The 23,239-nt window shown below is 38.1% G+C and overlaps 1 protein-coding gene across 3 annotated transcripts; it reads right to left on the bottom strand.

The window, feature by feature from the left end:
* Nucleotides 1-2,166: 2,166 nt before the first annotated feature.
* On the bottom strand, nucleotides 2,167-21,788 carry tbx20 (T-box transcription factor 20). Of its 3 annotated transcripts, XM_067600607.1 has the most exons (9): nucleotides 21,336-21,788; nucleotides 19,863-20,100; nucleotides 18,443-18,607; nucleotides 16,887-16,995; nucleotides 13,948-14,106; nucleotides 12,906-12,982; nucleotides 11,401-11,514; nucleotides 8,023-8,135; nucleotides 2,167-7,230 (listed from the first exon to the last, which is right to left on the bottom strand). In XM_067600607.1, exons 1-9 carry the CDS (start codon nucleotides 21,463-21,465, stop codon nucleotides 6,902-6,904), a joined length of 1,434 nt encoding a protein of 477 aa, XP_067456708.1. In that variant the 5' UTR covers nucleotides 21,466-21,788; the 3' UTR covers nucleotides 2,167-6,901. The 3 variants fall into 3 exon arrangements, with proteins under 3 accessions (XP_067456708.1, XP_067456711.1, XP_067456710.1); XM_067600610.1 differs by lacking the exon at nucleotides 11,401-11,514; XM_067600609.1 differs by lacking the exon at nucleotides 11,401-11,514 and having other exon boundaries at nucleotides 8,023-8,139; nucleotides 12,907-12,982.
* Between the last annotated feature and the right edge of the window lie 1,451 nt (nucleotides 21,789-23,239).

Below are 23,239 nucleotides of genomic sequence, written 5' to 3'. Positions count from 1 at the left end.
TGAATCAATCAGGGAAACGGAAGCAGCTTCACACACCAGCCTGATGAAGATGAGATGAAGCCAAAAACATTTGATGTATAAGCAGATTGAACTGGAGAAGAAGTTGTTTTAATCTTGATTTCACTGGTTAAGGAATGAATGTTGATTTCAAACCAGAGGAAACACAGACTGGTTACAACCCTAAACCTAAGTGATAAGTGACAAACAGACATTTTGACTTGTCATGGCAGGAAACCACAGGTTTGTGTGATAAAATGAGTGAGTACATTTACACATTAATATGGAAGTTGAGAAACCTGGTTATTCATATCGCTGTATACATGATTTTAACAGTGTTCAGCTTTCTGATCGTCCGCCTGCAGTTGTGTCTTTGATTCCTTAAACATCTCAGCCACTTCTCCGTCTGATGAAGCTCATATCATCCTGTGTCTGGGCCGGTTGACTGTGAAGAGTTTCAGTGCTGGACGATGATGTCACCGCCTCGTCATCAGAAACAGACGACACATCGGTTCAGAGGAGAACCTCGGCAGCTCTGATGTTTAAGATCACCGGGTTCTTTATCTGTTCTCACATGTTGCTGGATCAGTTTGTAAAGAGAAGTCTGTTTGTTGTTGTTTTGGCACAAAAGCCAAATATAGACACAATCAATTTTGGCACTTATTGTGTCTATGTTTGGCTTTTTTTTTTTTTTGCTTTTTCTTGTTTTATCGATCAATGGAATAAAACTGTTACACTGCTTTATTGTTGCTGTTGTTGTGTGGACCCCAGGAAGACTACTGATCACTTTGTGGAAGCTTATAGGGATCCGAATAAAGAATACCGGTGTTATCGCCCTTATATGCCATTATGGAAGCAGTGCCAATATTAAAATGATTAATTATTGGGGGGTTTTTAAAACATGTTCACACTGAACCACTTTATGTCCAAATATTTCAGCTTCCCATAAAATCTTTTACATAAACTTCGTCATTCTAAGATTATTTTTGTTGCAGATTAATCTGTTTTGAAATGGGACAAATCTGGCAGTGATTTGTTGGAGAGTGAGAGAGTGTGAGGGATTTCTTTCTCAGTTTTGATTGGAGGCATAAAACAGATAAAAAGGGGAACAGTTCCAACTAAAACTGACTTTATCATCATCATCAGCGCTCTGAGTTTTCACACCTTCAGTGGTTTTTTGGATCCTCAAACATCAGCATTTAAGTTAAAAAAATGTCATAATTATATGCTTTTCTACACAGTTGAGTCACATACTGTGTGTTGTAAAAAGGCAGGAATTTTTGGTCATAATTACCTTCCTTCTCTTGACCAATATTTGCATTTTTTTAATGGATTTGGACATTTTATTAAATTCTTGGCAGCTCTGGAAAAGGCGATGGATTTTAATCGCTTAGATTTCATTGTTTGCACACAAAACTCTGGAGAAGTGTGGCATTATTTTTCAGACTTTAGATAAATATTCCTGTCATTGTTCTACAATTTATTCACGTGCAGCTGCAGTAACACAACCCTTTGGTCAGCTGGTTCTAGATCGCACAAAAGCCTCTGAACATAATCTGTGCGTTTAAATTGGAAAATTGTGAATGTATAGACATGCAAGTAATATGTAATATGTATGTAATGCAAGTATTAGTCAATACATACTGTATGAGTGCTATTTCTGATGCTTGACCACTAGATGGCATTCTAAGATGTGTTTGTGTTTTCACCTATTAGAGACAGTGAAGATCATGATGAAATTTGATGAACAAGTCTGTGTTTTTCTTTATGACAAGGTGTTAAATCACTGATTTCTGCAGTGGACTTTCATATTGAATTTCCCTCTGGACAATTAGTGACATGTAAACTCCAAAATTAAAGATACCAAATGTTGAACATCTAATTAAAGTTTTCCTGGCAAAGAAAAAAGGACTTATAGACTCAAAATTCAGATTAGACGTAGAAAAGTTGTCAAGATCTAACATTTGGATTGATGCCAAAATCTGTGGGAATAAAAAAAAAAACATGAATAAAAACTCATGAAATGTTGGTTTATCCAGAGACCTAAATAAACATCTGTATATCAGCTGTGGTTTTTAAATGATTTCACAATTTAATTTATTTTTCTGTAATTCATTGCGAGAGAGAAAAGTGTACATAGTTTCAGTCAGTGAAAAAAATAACTCAAAGTGTTTGGGTGGTGATATATATTTCTCAAGGTTTACAAATAACTATTTTTTTTTAAATGCGGCATAGTACATTACACATTATTTCCAGAGAGCAAAATAAATATATTGCACTTAAAAGTCATCAAAAAAAACCCCACAATCTCACTCGGTATCGTATTCAGATTATGGCGTACAAAAGGAAACAAAACATTTAAAAAAAAAAAAAAACAGAGAAAGATTATTTTCAGTGGTAAATCGGGACTGTGCGTATGGTTCAAAATGAAAAAAAGTGTTTCTACATTTAAACATTCAGTTCATTTGCACAACCTATTAAACAGAGGACCAAGATTTGATTTCGGAAGCAAAGAAATTGAAAGTATTGACAGATTTCTTATCTTTCCTCTGAGAGAAAATAAACTGCTTGCACGTTACTGATGTGCAATGCGTCAAAACAGAACGTTAACGTCCATATTCCACTGCGACAGGCTTCTTATGATGTGAAAATGTTGCAGAAGTCAAACTTTTACAGTGTTGTATGTTATCACTTTTATACATTTGTTTCATTTATTTTCATCAAGCCTCCATAGTACAGGATTATCATCCATTAAACACACCTCTGAATGAACATAACGCCCCATTTTCCATTCAACCAAACGGTGCCTTTATGATGCAAGATGCTGAAACATTTTGTGTTTCTGTGGATTTTTGTGCATAAACGTGACAGCCTCACTGCAAAAAATCTTCACCCAAACCGGACATTTTGTCAGTTCTTGTGTCCTCAATGGTCATATTTCCCTACAACAGTGAAATAATCTGCCAGTGTGGTAAAATTATTTCAACTTGTGTCCAATATGATCGAATTTGTATCAGTAATTTTCTAGCAAATGAGTGTCTGGATCATGAAACGAGACATTGCTGCTCTAGAAACAATAATGTGACACTTGAAATGAGACTGTAGTTCATTTATATTGGAAACAAGTTGAACAAATCCCACTGTAACGGTAGACCATTGACAAATCTTTTAATATTACCCAACTGATACTGGATTTTGGAGGCTGATACCAATATTTATATTTTAAATTTTAAAAATCAGACAATGATGCATCAGCCGATACTCTTCTATTCATAAATTCATAACATTAACAAACATTTTGGATAAGGACCTGCTTAATTTTTTTCTTTTTTTAAAGAATTTTGAGCTGAAATGATTAGTCGACTATTCTATCAGAACAGACAATCAACAGAAAATCAACCTGGCAGGTATTTTGATAATTAGATCAATGATTTCTGTAATTTTTTTCAAACAAAATTCCCAAACCATTCCTGGTTTAGATTTTGAACTGTTGTTTGGAAAACACATTTGAGTTCATCTCGCTGGGCTACTTCGCACAATTTTCTGACTTTTTATAGAGAGCATGATCAATTAATTAATGTATTGCTTAAATAATCTGCAGAGTAAATGATAATGATAATAACTGTTACTGTTTCACAAATGAAAAATGAACATTGGTGGAAACACTATGCAATGGAGACTTTACCTCAAAAATATTTTGGCATTTCTGAACTCTAATTTCTTGTTACTTATCTGTCGACAGACAAAAAGCTCATATCTGCCTCAGATTTTAATTTTTATGGTTCAATAATAGACAACAGTTACTTGATAAGATGGAGAGTTTTTGCTGTGGAGCGCCTGGATTTAAAAACCGCCTTCGTAATAAGTTGTATTCCAAAAGCTACGTCGTTAATCGTCACCAGGTCGGACCGTCTCATCTGTGCTGCTTGTGATTTTAAAATAAACGTTTACTCCTCCACCAGCGAGCTGCCATTTTAATGCAACTGCACTGTTACTGAGTGTGTGAGTTGACTCGTGCAGCTTCTTCCTCTCTGCGTGTTTTAAATGAGACAGCGCAGAGCCATTATTTCCGAGTGTGGAAGCCCTGTCGACACGATCCAACGCGGCCATGCATCAGCTCGGTAACACCTGCTGAAGACCGACTGCTAGCAAACTGCAGTCAACGGTCGGCAACTTAAAACACGGTGCAGACAAATGTAAAAAAAGATAAAATCACACTGTTGTTACCCTTCAAATGCTTCTGTGTGTTCTAATATTAAAGAGATTACAATTCATGATCAGTAAGTTCAAATTCTACCAGTTTGTTTCCCTCAAGACCAGTGAAAACAGATATTAAATTAAGGATGGGTACATTTATGGCCAGTTTCAGACACTTGAGAAAATTAAAAGTGAATTAAAATATTCTGAAACTGATGTTTTTGAACTCTCCGCTCTTACTTATAGGTATACTATGCAGGATTTGTCAGGTGCTGTTTGTAAACGTAACATTCAAATTTGACCCCTCTTCTCCGGCTCAATGACACCACAGCGAGAGTGAGAGAGAGCAGCAGTGGTCGAACGAGCTAGAGAATGAATGAGGAGAGGGAGCGGTGGTAGTGAAAACAAAGCAGTGAATCTGATAAAACGTTATTTTCTGATTGTTTCATGGCGGTTACGTTCTAAAGCACAAATAAACACACCCACACCCCGCACAACCCTGCGGGAAGGTGCTGTCCACTGTGGCCTCTCTGCTCTGCGTGTGTCAAGCAGACACACAGACCTGCAGCTCTTTATACATCCACGACACAGACGGAGAGCAGAGGAGAGAGACGGAGACAGTGATGTAACCTGGTTGCTATGCTACAAGTCCGACCTCACACCTGCGCGCTGTTATTAGCTGGGGATACACACAGACTGCCCAAAGGTTGATGCCCTGAAACGTCCCGAACACAGCAAAATAATAGTCTCTGTAGATAAATACACCGCTACACACTTCTAGTGAGTCATAAGTGATGATTGAGAGGGATTACTTTTGTATGAGTCTATACATTGGTTTTTTTGTAGGAAAATCCTGCATAGTATAACTTTAAGGTCTGGTCACACCAGAAAGTGACACAGTGAAATTCATCCACGAATCATGGTGAAATACTGTAGGTGGTAGTAGAAGCTGGATGACGTTGGATCTACTCACCAGCGAGTTGGTGAACTAATGCAGCTCCTAGAAATTATGTTTATATAAAACTAAATTGCAACAGCAAATATGTTGTGAAGGAAACCTAAAGTCACCCAAATTAGTTTTCTGTGAAAAAAATTACTATTTTGAAAGTTGCAAAAATGTAAAATGCTCAGTGACAACATATTTCTTTTTTCCTGTGTCAAAATATCAGATCTTGCAACAATACCTGCTAGTAGTGACTACAAACTTTTAAACTTTTTTATGGTCATGTTTTGACACTGGCAGCACTTTGGCTAGTGATTTTGTTGCCTAAACCCAAACACACATAAACTCAGGATGCAAACCTCGATCTCTGGTGTCAACATCACGCGTTTTGTACACTCGCCTTACACTCCGACCTCCTCCCTGCGACTCCAGTGCAGCTACATAAATGTAAACGCTTCATTAATTTGAAAAAAAAACATTGCCAGTGAACTAAATCCAAGCAGCAGTTACGTTTGATAGCAAAACATAATTTGGAAAGCAATTTAGTGATATATAAATGTAATTTCTAGGAAACGGGATAGCCTGTCAGTTGACTAGCGTTAACTGTAAGCTAGCAATCCTGTTAGCTTGGTCGCTAATGGGACAGTAAGTTCACACAGTTTATTGTATTTGTATCATTCACTCTTGTCTCATAATTGTCTGCAGGCATTATAGGTTTGTGAAGCAGTTTATAGTCTGACAGAGGAGGTCAAATAAGATTCTTTGTTCCTTAAAAAGGTCAGTACAGTCAAGATGTTTTGACGATGGTCAGTGGTGCAAATTTGCCTGCCAAAGTTCATCAAAGTTGAACCTGATGTGAAAAATTTGCATCTATTTGATTTGCACATCCACAGATTGTTGTGATTCCACTGAAATGAACTGATTTTGCTCTTTTTAAAACACTGGTGTGACCAGGCCTTTAAAGCCTTCGCCCCTGTCGTAGGTGAGCTTATTTATCCCACATTATTCCATATAAAGTTCACCCAGCAGGTTTGTCTACTGCGGTCAGCATGCGTCCTATGATTTTTTTTTTTTGCACTCTACAGTGAGAATCTTCCTATGAGTAAATGTAACATTTTCATCTTTGTACAATGCATTTTAACGTATGTTTCTGACATTACTTTCGACAGAGTGTGGAGTTTCGACTGTACATATGGCTGGCCTTCTAGAAAACACAGGAAAGCTGAGATGGCGGCTCCGTCTCTTTGCTAAGCTGTTTCATTGAATCGTTCACAGACTCAGACTGAGTCTCGGAGTCCAACACAGCATCAGACGAGTCGCTCCAAAAAGCATTGTTTAAAGCCTCGGTGGAGACCCTGTAGCCAGTAGCAACTGTTACATCTTTAGAGGGAGGCAGGGTCTTCTAAATATCATTAAAATGAGTTTAAATTGAGGATTTGGGAATCCACTTTCTGTTCTTCAAGGGCCAGGATCAGACATGCTCCTTCTATTGTCTTGCATTTTGTTTTCTAGTTTGTATTGAGGTTGTAAGTGTTTGTACAATGTCACGAGTCGAAACCTCCGGACCTACTGGTGTTTCCGCAGGTCCTTCTTTCACCGTTACCGTCACCTCACTTGCTGCGGGGGAACTATTTACAAAGACCAGAGGGGAAGATAGAAACTGGATGAGTGATGGGCAGGAGTGGAGAAATAACTTGTCGTGTTTGCACTGGAGTGGGGATGAGCGTCAGAGCGAGGTTCGGCCATCTCCTCCCCAGGACGAAGTCATACGAAGGGCGTCATGACGGTGGAGGAGTGGCGGAGTCCCTGGATGGCGGCGTAGGGCCCCTGTTGGAAGTAGTGGTGGTAACGAGGCATGTGGAAGGACGGGAAGGACGGCCCGCTGCCCTGCATGGTTCCAGCCAGGGCGGTGGGCGTCAGCGGCATGCCCAGCCGGCTGTAGGGGGGCAGAGAACCCTGGATGGGGTGGGGCAGGGAGGCGGCGCTGGTGCCCATGGCCGACAGGGACTGTGGGTGCTGGAAGCCCGAGAAGCCCGAGGTGGTGGTGACCCAGGAGCTCAGGGAGAGGTTGTCTGAGGCGGTGAACGCTGAACCTGCAGGACACATGAGGTGGATATAAATATGAGGGTGAGATATACATACTGTAGGTTGTTAAAGGAAAAAGCTGCTAATTTATATTTATATTTATCTTAACCAACAAATTCCATGAAAAGACCAAAACCAACTTCCTCCTCCTCTGTGCCACAGACCTCCGATGTTGTCTATAAACTATTAAGTTCCTTTATTACCATGAACACACACACTGTAGTTTATTTTGACTCAATCCCACATAAACTGTCCTGCTGCCAGAAAAACTCACTACAGCACCAAATGTGGATTAATCCGCTGCTAAAAATAGTCCCCAACAAATACACTGTTTACTCCTGTTTGAGTAATGTTTGTGGGGCTGCGACTAACGATTAATCTGCCAGATATGTTTTCGATCAATCGATTTGTTGTTTTGTCTACAAAATGACAGAAAATGGTAAAAAATGCTATAAATTCCTACAGCCCAAGGTCATGTCTGCCAGTGTCTTGTTTTTTCCGAATAACAGTCCAAATCCCAAAGACAGTCAGTTTAACAACACAGAGGACAAAGAAAACCAATAAAATCATCACATCTGAGAAGCTGCAACCAGCAAATGTTTGACATTTTTGCTTAAAAAATGACTAAAACAATGTTATTGGTTTTAGTCTTTTCAAGGGATTTATTGACACAAATATGAAGAGTAACACCAGTCTTCTCCCACATTAAGTTCTTGTTTTGTTCTTTTTTGAAAGATCTCTTTCATCTACTGTATCTGTGATGAATGATAATCTGTTGTGTGTGTGTGACAGCCGCTCACCTCTGGCGTGTGTGGAGTGTCCGTCCTCGCCCAGGTTCTCCTCGTCGCCGGCGTAGGTTCGGATCGGCGACCGGGCGTACGAGTGCTTGTGGATCAGATTCTCAACACTTTCCCTGCAGCAAAAGCCGAAGAGAGAGCCCCAAAATAAATCTCTTTTTTTCATTTAAGAAATTTATATTGTCAGTAAATATGAAAATTGTAAAATGATTTTCAGAATAATAAAATAGTTGAATATAAAAAAAATGTCTGATTCTTGAATATAATTGAATAATTGAATGAATATAATTCTATAATTTTCATGTATTACACAATTAATAATTACACAAGAGTACAGAACACTTATTTTCTATTGTAGAATATTTGCAATGAACAGAAGAAAGACAGTTCCAGTGTTGTCAGATTGTGACTTTTAAATATATATTTCAACCTTCATTTAACCAGGAGAGGCTTCGAGATTAAAAATGTATTTTTCAGGACCGTCCTAATAGGCAACAATGACTGACAACATAAAACAAACGCCATAAATATATGTCAGAAGTAGGGCTGCAACTAATTATTATTTCCATAATCGATTAATCTGTCAACTATTTTCTTGATTAATCAATTAGTTGGTCCTCAAACCCAAAGATATTCAGCTGGACTCCAAACAATTAATTGATCATCAAAATAGTTTGCAATTAATTTAAAAGTTGACAACTAATCTATTAATCGACTAATTGTTGCAGCTCTAGTCAGAAGATCAGAATTAAAAAGGAAAAATTAAATTGTAATCATGAATAGAATTTTTTCTCCTACTGTATGTTAGCAAAAAATTTGATTTTTCAATAATTTTAATTACCTTTTCTTAATTTATATTCTAAAAAAGAATGCAAAAACATGTAAAATATACATATTACAGAAACATGTTTTCAAAGGGTCCCTTATTTTGAAAGCTGTGATAATTAGTCTGCTGTATGAAGCTTATCTGATCCTTTTAGTTGACATTTTAGTTGTTTTTCATGGTTGATCTGTCAGAATCACAGAATATGACGGGCATTATTTCCTGTTTACATATTTCCGTATATTTAGTTTTGTTTACAGGTTTGTTTGTGTTGACATGTCTGAATATGTGTGTGTCTTTGTCTGTAGCTGTTCTTCTATTTGTGTTGACTGTATATGTAGATTTTTGGCATGTGAGTGTGTGTGTTCACTATCCCACAAAGTGCATTAGCTCATTTGAGTCTTGTCAGACGGCACTTCTCAAACACAGTGACACAAATTGTTGGGGGAGGTAGTGAGCTAGTGCGTGTGTGTGTGTGTGTGTGTGTGTGTGGACAGACAGGCCAAGTGGTCTGCATCATGAGAGCCATGCGTCCACATTAGCAGCCCCCCCCCCTTCTCTGCAGCCCCTGCCCCTCCAATTAGGTTAGGAAAGTGCAATATCTGTCAGCAGAGGAGTACAAATGTGTGTGTTTTTATCAGCGTCGGGCCCCTCCGGCGCAGAGGCCACAGCGAACTCCCACAATGCACGGCAGGGTAAGGAGGGAGGTGAGGGCGGGCGGGGCATGCTGGTTTCAATCAGTCACTGCGGCCAATTGAATTACAGTGTGTTTTAGTGCAGTGGCCGACTCCAGACTAATGTGATTTCTGCAGCTCCCCGAAGATCAATTGATCAGGTCTAATTCACAGCCCTCAAATAGAGAAAGACAGAGAAGAAAAAGAAGGAGGAGGAGGAGGAGGAGGAGGATGAGGAGGAGGAGGAGGAGGAGGGGGGTGTCTGGCTGTGTTTCGGCGGTCTCTGTTTCAGGATGTTTGATTGAGGGAAATGGGCAGATGGTTTGATTTTGTCAGCTGATTTTGGCCGTTGTACCGGAATCAAGAATTACGAGAAGTGTGTGTTTTGGCAGCGTCCATAAAAATCCTTTGGATGAGGATTGTAACTGTGTGTGTGTGTGTGTGTGTGTGTGTTTGTGTGTATATGTGTTTGTGAGGCATCGAGCATGAACTTCTTTCTCTCTGTCGCACAATACAGTGAAATAAAATAGAATATAAGTACAGAGGAGAGGAAGGAAAACGACAAGAATGGAACAAATCAAAGAATAAGAGAAAGAGGGCTGGATTAGAAGTTCAAAGACTGGAAATGACGGAAAGAAGAAAGGAAAAGAAGGAATAGATAAGAAGGAAAGGAAGACAAGAAAATAAATAAAAGAGAAAGGAAAGAAGGAATGAAATAAATAGACAAGAAAGACCAGAAGGAGAGAGGTAAAGAAGGAAAAACAAGAAAGGATGAAAAGGAAAGATACCAGAAAGAAAGGCAGGGAAATGGAACAGCAAGAGGGAAAGAAGGAAAGACGTGAGATTAAAGAAAAGACAAGAAAGGAAGGAATGTAGACAAGAAAGAGAAGAACCAAAGAATGGAAGAAAGAAAGAAAAAAGGCAAAAGCGGAAATAATGAGGAAAAAGAAGACAGTGAAAGAAAAACAATTTAAGAATGAAAGAGAAAGAAAAACAGGCAAGAAGAGAAATCAAAAAGGGAAAAACAAGAGAGTAGAATGAAAGGAAGAAGACAAGACAAAGGACAAGAAAAATAAGAGGAGAGAAAAACAAAAGACAACGAGATAAGAAGGAAAGACAAGATAGAAAGGCAGAAAATAGGAAAGACTAGAAAGGAAAAAAAAACATAAGACAGAAGGAAAAAAAAAATAAAAGGAAAGAAGGAACAGAACAAATATAAGAAGGAAAGAATGTGAGACAGAAAGACAAGAGAGGAAAGGATGAAAGAAAGGAAGAAGGGAAGACAGGGAAAGAAAAGAAAATGTAAACAAGAAAGAAACTACAAAAGGAAAAGACAATGAATACAGACGAGAAGAATGTAGACAAGACAAGAAAGGAAATAAAGAGGAAAAAGACAAGAAGAGAAAAAATGAAACTAAAAATTTAAGACAGCAAGAGAACAATGAAGCAGGTGTGTAGCTGCTTCCTTTTTCACTGGATCATCCAGTGAATAACAGTCAATGAATACTGTTTCAATTATCTGACTACATGATCAATAAAAATAAAACAATTCTTGTCCCTTGCCTCTTGTTTACCATATGATGATGATGATGAGAGGTCAGATTTTTTGACTGGCAGTGCATGTTGCAAATGCCAGAATGTGAGCAGCTGCTCCTCTTTCACTCAGTGCACATTGCACAGAAGAACAGAAGCCTACTTTCCACTAGCTATCTGCTTTTAATATAGCTTAAGATAAAAACAATGGCAAAAACAAAGCAGTTTGCTTGTCCAAAAAAAGAGGAGCAGGAGGAAGAGTATTCAGCTGGAGTTCAGTTATCATTCTCAACCCAGACACCCACTACGCCAGTTTCCCCTCAACGAGTGCCAAGTAGTAACGACACGTACATAGCTGCTAATTCAGCCCTTTCCCCGTCAGCAGCAGCATGTGACTTAGCACTTGATTCTCCGACGACGACCTCCACCCCTCCATGCCAAAGCACAGGTACCTGCAGCCATGCACTCAGAGAAGCAGATTCAAACATTTTAAATGCCCAAGACTGAATATGAACTGTGTTTTACTATAATGTTTATTTGTTCAAGGCTTGAGGACGCACGAGCCCGAGACTTATCCACTATACTACAGTTGCTGCGTCTGCCATCTGTGTGTGTGTGTGTGTGTGTGTGTGTGTGTGTGTGTGTGTGTGTGTGTGTTATGTGGCTGCCCCGCCAGGCTATGCGATGCTGTTAATGTTCGTCTTGGTGCTTATAACGTTACGTCTGATGATGTCTAAGGCTTGTATGATTAAACTGTGGTGCATTCAGGTATAGTTGTAATGGCCTATTTTGGTTAACATGTGTTTCAGAACCTATTAAGTATGTTTTGGTCTTGGACCTGATTTTCTCTGCATCCACACTGTGATCTCTGCCTACGCTACTGCAATAAAGACAGGAAATAAAAAGGAAAATGAAGAGATGACAGAATGAAAGAAAGAAGAGAAAAAGAGGAGACAAGTAGAAACAGACAGAAGGGTAACATAGAAAGATGAAAAACAAGAAAGGAAGAATGAAAGACAAAAAGGAAAGACAGGGTAAGAAGGGAGGACATGATAAAGGAAAAAAGTAAAGACTAGAAAAGAAAGACAGAAGGAGAGAAAAGCAAGAAGGAGAGACATGAGAGGAGGAAATTAAGATTGGAGGAAGGAAGACGAGGAAAAATCAAGTAATGAAGATGACAAGAAAAACGTAAACAAGACAGGAAATAAAAAAGGAAAGTAGGACAAGGAAGATAAGAGAGGATAAAATGAAAGAGAGAAGGAAAGACAAGGAATAGAAATATAAAGACAAAAAAACAAGAAAGGATAGAAAGGAAGAAAAAAGGAAAGACAGCAAAGTAAGAAGGGTAGATATGAATGAAAAGACTAGAAGGACAGAACAAGAAAGAATGAAAGAACAAAAAAAAATAGAAAAGATAGACAAGAAAGTAAGAAAATAAAGAAGAGAAAGATGCAAAAGAGAGCAATAAAAGAAAGACAGAAAAGACTAGAAAGCAAAAACAGAAAAACAGAAACACAAAGAGGGAGATAATGTAAGAAAAATGAGAGAGAAAAAAAAACATGAAAGGAAATGATAAAAGAAAGACTGTGAAATGAAATGTGGATTATCTGTTCATACTGACACAAACAGAGAGAAATAAACACTGAAGCTTCTGTATTTACTAATGAGCCGAGATCTCATACTCCCCTCCACACACACACACACACACACACACACACACACACACGCACACGCACACGCACACACACACACACACGCACACACACAAGCGCGCGTGCGCTCCCTCCTCGTGTATCTTATCGGCAGCGGCAGGGACAAACGTAAACAAACAGTGCAGGACCCAGAATCCCCTGTACCTCTCCATGTCTGTCAGCCTCGACGAGTCCCGGAAACCTTTGGCGAAGGGGTTGCTGTCAATCTTCAGTTTGGTTATCTGGGAAACACGTCAGGAGAGGAGAGTGAGAGGTGTTAATTATTCTTCTTCTTTTTTTTTTTTTTTTTTTTTTTTTACACCTGTCCCCCATGATCCCTCGCTCTGTTAAAGACACTATGTGCAAAATGTGCTCTTCAAAAATCATCAGTTTTTATCTTTTCTGCTTTTGTTGTTTCTTTCTTTCTAGCAGCAGAAGAAGAAGAAGAAGATGCCTCAACATGCTTCTTCCTGCAGCTTGGCTTTCTTCTCTGTAATATTACTACAACACTACAAACACAATACAGCTCAGGCTTTAAATATAAAGATATTAATTATGTATTAAAGGACCAGTGTGTAAGATTTTGTGGCATCCAGTGGAACAGACTTGGCAGAAATGGAATATAATATTCATAAGTATGTTTTAAATGCCATGTTGCTCTGCCATGTTTCTACAGTAGCCCAGAACGGACAAACCAAACACTAGAAAGGTTCTAGAGAAGGCCTTTTGCATTTTTCATGAGTTTCCCGGCCACCATAGGTTCTCCTACAGGCTTGGAAGGGGAGGGTGAGGGGGAGGTGTATTCATTTGGTTGCAATCGGCAACCTCACCGCAAGATGCCACTAAATCCTTTAATTGCTGTTACTGGTTATTATGGCTCCTCTTGTGCAACATAATAAACTATGAGGCAATGGAAGGGACACCAGTGCAGGACCAGTTTGAGAAACATGTTAAAATAGTTGCATCACAGGCTTATTAAATGCAGAAAGTCAAATTCAAAAGCTATTTTATTGAGATTGAAAATTCTTCATCATTTTAAGCCAACAAGGACAAAGTGGAAATGGAAATTCCACGACAAACGGGCGAACTCCATCTGCTGAGGAAGATCATGTGATACAATCAAGTAAAAGGAAAGTTTAAAGCCTTGAAGACAGACGAGGCCTGAAGTTTTACGGCCGTTGGCCCGCTTCAGCCGTCAGTCACTCACCAGCTGGTTCTGATAGGCCGTGACGGCGGTGAAGACGGTCTCGATGAAGACGAAGGTGCGGAACTCCTCGGACTTGAGGTTGAGCAACGAGGCGGTATGGTCTTTCTTCTTGATGATGTGGACCCGCGGCTGGTACTTGTGCATGGAGTTGAGGATGATCTGCGGAGGAAGAGCGGAGCCAGAATCAATGAACGGATCAGTCAGCGACATACAGACAGAAATGGCACACAATTCAACAACTATATGATATATAGTTGTATATATATAAGTACAGTTTAAATGTTATTTTTATATTACTGTTGGGTTACTGGATCAAAACAGCCTTTGTCTGAGGTACTGGGTAAAGTTAAGACATTGGGTCTGTTTTTAGTGATTTTTAGTGTAATTTAGACTAAAAAACTAAAATAATTCACAGTAGATTAAAAAATAAAATATGTAAAAATATCACACAAGCTAGAAATATCACAAACTGTAGTGCAAAGAATTGAGATGTCTTGAGAATGAAGGTTGTGCAAAAGAAACGGAGAACAGCACAGTGTTAATTTATACTGTAGTGCAACATGTAGCCTACTGTAGAGCAGAGGCAGCTGAGAGGAGTTATTTATTTATGATGGTGTGATTAAAATGAGGAGGAGTACTCACTTACTGGCTGAGTTGCTCATTGCTCGGTAATTTGGTAAAATACAAAAAATGTTGAAAAATGACTTAAAACAATAAATGCATTCCGAGAATTCCGAGCAATTAATTTAATAATTGGCAACTAATCGATTAATTGACTAATCGTTGCAGCTCTAGATGTTATATAACACCTAAGTTAAAGTGAAATTCACTGGGGAATATTGCATTGCCGCAGGTGTTAAGATATATATAAAACTTTGTTTATAAAGATTAGAAAGGTGAGTTTATAATTATATCCCTTACAAAGTCTGACATTGTGACAAAAAATACTAAAAATTAAGTAAAAAATAAAGAAATATATCTACAACTGTAAAACATTTGTGAAATGGTAAATTAACAAATTTGAACATATTTCTTAAGTGCTTTGGCCTTTGTGCAGCTTTGGATATGTTTTGAAAATAAAAAGCCTTCATATGCAACTGACTCATAATTCTTATTGGAAGGGAAAGTAAAGACAACAAAGACGGAGAAGAAAAACAAAAGCATGAAGAGCTTGTGATGACAGAGAGAGAGAGACGGGGATGCTGTGCAAAGAGACGAAGAATAAAAAGACAGAAGAATTAAAGGCAGAGGGAGGGATGGAGCGATTGGACAGAAGAAAGAGAGACAAGTGCGAACAGATAAAGTTGTTAACGCTGCAGCTGCAGCATCAGGGTGAGAATTTCCCCTCCATAGTTGTTTCTGTCTGGCTGCGGCCCAGGAAACAGTTTATCTTTCTCAACTACTGACTCAGGCCAATAAATTAAAGATGTAATTTGTGTGTGTGGCATTTTATGTTTTAAACCAATATGAGCTTCCAGTCATAAAACTTACTGTCAATCACAGGATGCAGGTTATCTGAGTGTACAGTACTGTAAGTGCCTCAGTGAAATTCAGCAATATAAATACTGCTTTTAGCTACAAGGATGCACCATATACATTACTTCTATGTATGTCAGTGATAATAAAGCCACAAAAAAGTCAGGAAAAAAGTGCTATTTATATTAATTAAAATCGTAGCCCTGTTTTTAGTGTAATGAGAATGTCTCTCCCTCATATTCATCAAATAATTAATCCATACGGCCGTGTGACTGAATGATTTGTCAAATGGTTTCATTTAGGATATTTTTGGTTGTATTTATTCTGGGTACAGTAATGCTTTATTTTGCATTGCTTTTAGGTTACCTCTGTTTAAAAATGTAAAGCTACAGACTGCAAATTAATTTAATTTAACTCATGAATTCATTTATATGATATATTTATATGATTTGAATTAATCAGCAAAATTAATTTAAAAAATCAGTGAAATAAATAAATCAAATAAATAAATCTAAACTTGGTCTGGTTGCCAAAAATGAAATATTTTAGTAGTTTAATTCCCAATATGCATTTTATGTTTGTGTCAATCTCCTTTTGGCATAAATACACGATTTCCTCTTAAAACAAACAACTTTGGTATATTTTACCAGATAAAATGTTTTTAATATTCTCTGTAGAAATTGGATTATCAACAAAAAAAAAATCTGACAAAAGTCAAATAATTACAAGGAATATTCAGCATGTTTTGGTTTTATGTGCTCATACTGTCGGCTTGTGTTGGTTACTTTCATGCAAACAGTGTCATGAATCTATTTCTTGACTGAAGCAAGCACACACACACACACACACACACACACACACACACACACACACACACACACACACTTCAAGATAATAATTACCTGCAGTCTACATCCTACTGTTGGCTAATTAATGGATAAACGCTAACTGTTTTTCTCTTCCCTGCTGGTGCTTGTCGTGCTGCCTTCAGTGAAAGGAGGATTAAAGGAGCAATTTGCAAGAGTCACACCGGCCTTTTATTTGTGACAGAGAGACGAATACTGTTCACTATTTATGGAAGCTCTGCATGACTTTTTAACTTCAGCGTTTTTATGTTTATAATATATTTTACATGTTATTTGAACCATATGCAGGCTTATAGGTAACCTGTCGAATTTATGGGAATAATAATAATAATAATAAATCCAGACCAGAAAACATAGCCTACTTACACATTTATATCATTCATTTAGCCAATTAAAAATGTTAGCAGGCCTCTCTGGTCGCCTATAATAAGTATTTAAACTTTGCTTTGAGTCTGTTTTTGTTTCACCTGAAATGTAGCTTATATGCTAACGTTACAGCTCATAAACATTAGCTAACCGTAGTAATAATTGGGTTAATACTCGACGTGCTTTTCTGTTTTCACGAGGCAGAAGAGAAATGAAGTGACAAGTGCTCACATGTCCGTGTTGGTCCAGTTCGTTGTTCGTCAGTTTGACTTTCTCGAAGGAAACCATTTGCTTCATCAGCTGCTCTCCGGTGAACGGAGAGTCCGGGTGAACGTACAACCTGCCGGAGGAGGACAAGAAGAAGAACAGTGGGTCACGTCCTCAGCTCTGATTGGCTGAGAGGCGTTCGAAGCCAGCGTTCGATTCCCTGCGTGACGTGTAGCCTAGCAACCGTTCTAAAAGCGTTCTTTATTTTAATTTCATTTTTGTTAGTCTATTTTTTGTATTAGAGAGCAAAGACAAGACCAAGAATAAATCGAAAAAATATTTCATTTTTTCCCCTTAATTTTTCAAAATTGACTGTGACCCTGTACGGTTTGTTTGTATTTGTAGCCTACGGCTAATTTAGGCTACATTAGGCCTACACAAATAAAGCAAATAGACATTAAAAGAGACATTAGAGAGACATTAGAGACATTATAATGAGGCATTATTGCCAAAATAGCCTAATAGCCTTCAGATAGTTTGTCTACCTGCTGTTACATCTGCTGACATTACTCCACATTGTCCTAAGAAATGAATTAGGCCATTTCGATTTAATTATGTTTAGATCTTTGTATAGGCTAGGTATGCTAGGAATTGTAGGGAAGTTTAAACCACATGCAGGGTATAGCCAGGATTAAAAAAAAACATGAGTCTAATTTAGACTATAACCTCATTCAAGACACCAAAAGGAGAGTCTAATGTTTTCTTTATTAAGTTTTTCCCATCATGAAGCCAGGAAAGACATTCTGGTAGGGAAATACTGAATCCTTTATTTGGTTACTTATTTTCTCGGTCTAAAAGTGGTGCAGTTCAATTATACTGAATCTAAAAATATTGGAACCAGCATATAAAATATCCACCATGTGTCATTTTTCTTAAATTGTTGAATGCAGCCTCCACCCCGGGTTACCAAACCCCCGGAAAAAAAAAAAAATAGACTTGACCTCAGTGTCCACGCACAGACGGCCCTACATGCACTCCTCAGCTGGCCTGTTGCTTGAACTCACATCTTCATGTCATCAATCTGCATGTTGTGAGTCTTCCCAGATGCTTCCTGTTCATTGGTCTCAATTAATGTGCCGGTTTCAGTTTTTTTTTTTATCCGAGGTTGCTGATGGTGTTTGAATAAAAAGAAACGCGTAGGCTGACCACAATAAATCCCATTATAACAGTTACTGATAGACGGCTCCTGTTATTAACACCGACCTCTGGGGCAAAACAGTCATCTATGAAGCGTCTGCCAGGTAACATGAACAAAATACACCAGCGAATTTCAGCGTAGTTATATAGCCTATAAACATAGGCCTAATTAGCTTTACACTAAAATAAAACACATATATTTACATATCCTAGTTGCAATTCTAGGCTGAGTTCGCCTCATTTGAACATTGTTTTTCAGCTTTTTCTATTATTTTCTATGTCTTTCTTCATTTTTCTTCTTTTCACAGTGATAAAAAATCAACCAGGCTGTCTTTTCTGTTGAGCTGCTGGTTATAAGCTGTGTGGACGGCGAGTGTCTGTACCTGGCGGGCAGAGGAGGGTCGGCCTTGCCGGCCACCAGCCAGGAGGAGCGGTGGTAGGCGTACCGGTACCGCTTGTTGTCCACCGGGACGATGTCCATCAACACGATGTACTTCGAGTCCTGGTCTACCCCGGAGAAAGAGACCCGGATGGTGGGAAACATCCTCCTGAAGATGACAGGTCATATTATTATTATTATTATTATTATTATAGTAGAAGTGATATTTGTATATTATTAATTTTGAGCACAACCTTATGAATACATTTACATAATCCATAAACATGCAAAATCTCAAAATGTATATGACTGCCACTATCAAAAAACCTTCACTTTCAGATATCAGGTCATGTCTCACAGTCTGGATTCTTTTTATTTGCTTTTTAATATTTCATGTATTTAACAAAAATACATACAGTATTTTTGTAAATTTTATTTCCCGACCTGAAGGCTAAATGCTGTTCCAAAGCCAACTCCACACTGCCAGGAATAATATCCTGGTGGGGAAATAGTGAATCCATTATGTGTTTTTTTATTTTGCTGGCTTAAAAGTGGTCCGTTTTAAACACTGAAGCCAAGAAAATAAACATCGTAGGATGAAATTTGTAGGATGAAATTTCCCTCAGGTTACTAAAACTCCCGAATTGCCATAGAAATACCTTTGTGCAATGCATTTACACGAGAATGCGATCTGTAGAAATATAAATGTTTTCTAAGCTTATGAAAGATCCCCGTTTGGACGGAAATACCTACAAATACCATATATTTACACAATGACCTATAGTCACTTAGCACTATGTTTCTATTTCAGGATATAGGCTACTCTGCAGTATAATCTAATACTATTTTTTCTTATTTATGTACTTATTATAAGCACACATATTAAGACCCTGTGGGTCTATATTTATGACCGTAGCTTCTTATTTTTGTGACTTGACTCTACGTAACTTGTTTTAAACTTATAGTTTATCAGACGAACGGTGAACTTTTCAGGTCAGGTGTGCTGTCTGGATCACACCTCCCACACCTCCCACACACACACACACACACACACACACACACGCACAGACAAATAAGCTTTATCCTTAATTTTACCTTTGTTTAAACCTCCTGAATGCTTGACATGTCACGACACATGACAGCAAAACAAACACCTTTTATAAGATTTACCTGGTATAACCTGGTATCCCTAAAATATGATGTAATATTCCTTTTGCATCCCTCTCTATCTAATTTAGTATTTAAAATGCTAATTTTGTGTTTAAAAATGTACTCAGGACCATGCTATTTATATATTTTCCCCCAATTTATCTAATTTATAAGGACTAGTATTATCATCATTATTATTATATTATAGTCTAACCAGCTCATACGGGCTGATATAAGTTATTTTGTATAATATGAAACAGTCGTTAACCGTTTACCTTCCAGACTTGGTGATGATCATCTCGGTACCGAGCTCGTGGAACTTGTCCCACAGCTCTTTGGTCTCAAGGCTGCACGAGATCTTCGCCATCTCCTCGCTAGGGATGCCGGGATTGGTGGGGATGAGCGGCTCCGTGCACACCGCGGGCGCGCTCCCGCTGAAGTCTCCATGCCCGTCCAGAGATGACAGGTCCGGCAGAGACTGCTGGTTGCAGGAGGACTTCTCAACGAATTGCTCTTTTGTTTTTGTTTTTTGTGGAAATACACGAAGAAACAGAAAGAACAATTTTATTTTATCTTTTCTTTTTCTTTTTAATGTCAGCAGTGACAGCAGCAGCTCTGTCATGCAGGAACACAAAATCAAGTCAGTAAATCATCGTATAGCTTATATATTATATATTGTCTACAATTATAATAGGATTAGAAGAAGATAGATCTATAACTTACAGTGTCTGAATTTCTTTTAATTATTCCTTTTAATGATTGTTATTATTAGACTATCTATACTGCTCCATGCACATTAAAAATATACAGGATAATTTAAATAAAACGGGAAACATTTTTGGTATTTGAATCCATTAAACGTGTTTGTCGTTAAAGGAAAAAAAGCCTTTATAACAATTTCACTCAAATTATAAAAAATAAAAAAGGAAGAACTGACTGATATGTCTGCCAGTGTTTTTTTTTTCCTTAAAAAAAGATGCACAGACATCAAATTTGGCTATTCATGAAGGTTGCTATTAAATAAAAGTGGAACAATTTGGATAATTGAAGCTGCAAATGACACATAAGTTCCGTATGTGAGAATAAAAATAAAATCAGATTGATTTTCACTTTCTTCCTTCCTTCACCACTTTGTTCCAAAATCCAATGAATAGTGAAGGAAAAACCACTTCATCACCTGCATGTTACCATTTATATTCTGTAAAACATCACTGTGTCCAACAAAGACTTCAGTCATCTCCTCTTTTTAATTTCTGGACATTCTCACTTGATGTTTTAAATCATTCATAATAGCTTACTTATAATATATTTCTTTTGTAAACTCAATTTTAAACAATCACCATAACTCTCCTGTAAATATAACTGGTATTTGTGGAATTATAAGGATGTTAGAGGCTTTTTGTCACATTATCTATTTACTTATTTACTTGTAAACATTATAAAGTCTTGACCATTCACTTTTTAGCTCACTGTCAACAAAAAATAGTTCATCCATCTTTAATTGCATATTTTCCCCCCTCTTTGACTCTTGGTGCAGATCTAGTTTTGTTTTTATTTCCAGTTAGTTTTTATCTTTTTTCTTCTCTCTGTTGCTTCATCGGCCCTGTCTCCTCGCGGGGAGGTTGCACGTCATTTAAACCTTCATAAACTCTCAGGATTCTTGCCTAAAACAACTTTAAAAAAAACTGTAAACTTTACGCACAAATCATCCAGAATTAAGTTCTATTTTATCTCCCAGTCCGACTTACCGAGAGGCTTGATGGTGTTCTCCTCCGTCTCTTTGTCCTTACTGGGCTTCCCACTGGACATCAGGGCGGCTATGGAGAAAGCGTTTGCCCGGGATGAGAGCTGAGGTTTCGGGGAAGACGTGTACTCCATGTCGGTGAGTGAGGGCTTGGACCAAATTATTCCGCCTCAAAATAAAATTTAAAAAAAAAAAATCCCTCTTGAGTCCGCCTGTTATTGGCTCCCGGCGGAGGAAAAAAAAATACGCGCAGTTTCTCCCCGTTTTCAGTCTTTACGCACAAACAATCTGCTCGCCTTAACGGATAAAAACTCGCCTCTTTGGAAACACTTGTCACAAACGAGTTCTAAGTCTTGTTGGATGCATGTTGAAGGAAGGAGAGGAGGAGGACTGACTCCAGTGACTTGTGAGCGTCCTGCGGTGCCAGATCTGAGGCCGGCTGCTCTTTGGGAAGCTTCGGTCTTGTTCACCCTCCCCTTATAATTCCAGTCTGCCCTCCAATCACTGCCTCGGCTTCCACGTCACACTCACACTGTCCCACAGCGGCTCTGATACCGAGCAGCCAATTAAATAAGCGGGCTGTCAGGGTTTTTCATACCAAAGACCCCAAATAGAGACAGTGTGTGCTGTTGAAGAGGAATACTCTTCATCTACACGGAACTATAGAGGAGCTGATGACAATTTAAAACGATATTCTTAACTGTCACTGCGCGATACTGAGGAGGAGGGAAATAAAAAGTGAAACTTACCTTGGTTTATGCTTGGAGTCCTCCCAAGGACCCCTGGAGGGGCCCCCAGACCACATGTTGAGAACCACAAACCCAGAATGTCAACATTTCCTAAAGAGACTTTTGCCCAAGATGGAGCTATTTGATAATTATTGGCAGCAGACAGATGATGATGATGACAGCTTTACACACACACACACACACACACACACACACACACACACACACACACACACACACACACACACACACATCAGTCAATATGGTTGTATTATGTTATATACAGTAAATCCTCTCCTGTCAGTAACATCAAATAATGTGAAAAAAAATCAGTTTCTTAAAATTTAATTCAGACATTTCGTTCAGACATTGACAAATCTTGAAGTATTTCAGAGTGTCTCAACATACAAAACTGAATCTCCAGCTCCAAACACTAAGTTATCATAAAAATAGTGTTTCTGTCATTAAAATACCAGGGCAAAGTTTACAGTTTCGATGTTAAATATGTGGTGATTTTTGAGGGTGGTGTTTGTGATGTTGTGTTGTGGGACATTTCTAATATTTTTGCAGCTACATGAGGGTGTAAAAATCATTTTAAAAGCTTCTCAATATAAGGCAAAACAATGCAAAACCACTATAAAGTATATAACCTCAAAACATACAGTAGAGTTGAGTCAAAAGACCAAGAATTTACATTTTCATCTCTTTAACTAGTCAAATTATACTTTAAAATGCCAACAGACATGAAAAGCTGTCTATTATTTATTTAATTCACTAAAATGATCAAAACATGAGGTTTTTCTTTTGATTTTATCCTAAAGTTGTTTTGGGGAAACAAACACATTGCGGTCTCTCTTTTTTTTGAGGCAGAGCATCCAACTGAAACCTGTTTCCTCTCATGAACAATAGAGTTTTTTTTGTGGATGTTAACATATTCAGAGAGAAACTTGTGATTGTTTGTCAGTTCCATTGTTTTTTTTCATGGATGCTAGCTAGTTTTCACAGTCACTGCCTACACTTTGCCTATTTTACATGTATTAACATTTATTCATTTGGCAGATTTTGCAAAGTGTTGTACAATCCGAGCTGCTGCAGATCAAGGAGCAGCCTCACTCAGTTCCATGTTCCACCTGACACAAGTAAATAGGAAGTTGTGTGCACATTACATAATATATTTAGA

This window comes from Thunnus thynnus, chromosome 10 (assembly GCF_963924715.1).
Source record: "Thunnus thynnus chromosome 10, fThuThy2.1, whole genome shotgun sequence".
NCBI classification, from domain to species: Eukaryota; Metazoa; Chordata; class Actinopteri; order Scombriformes; family Scombridae; genus Thunnus; species Thunnus thynnus.
The sequence above is the reverse complement of the archived record's forward strand: the minus strand, read 5'-3'. Positions and strand labels throughout refer to the sequence as shown.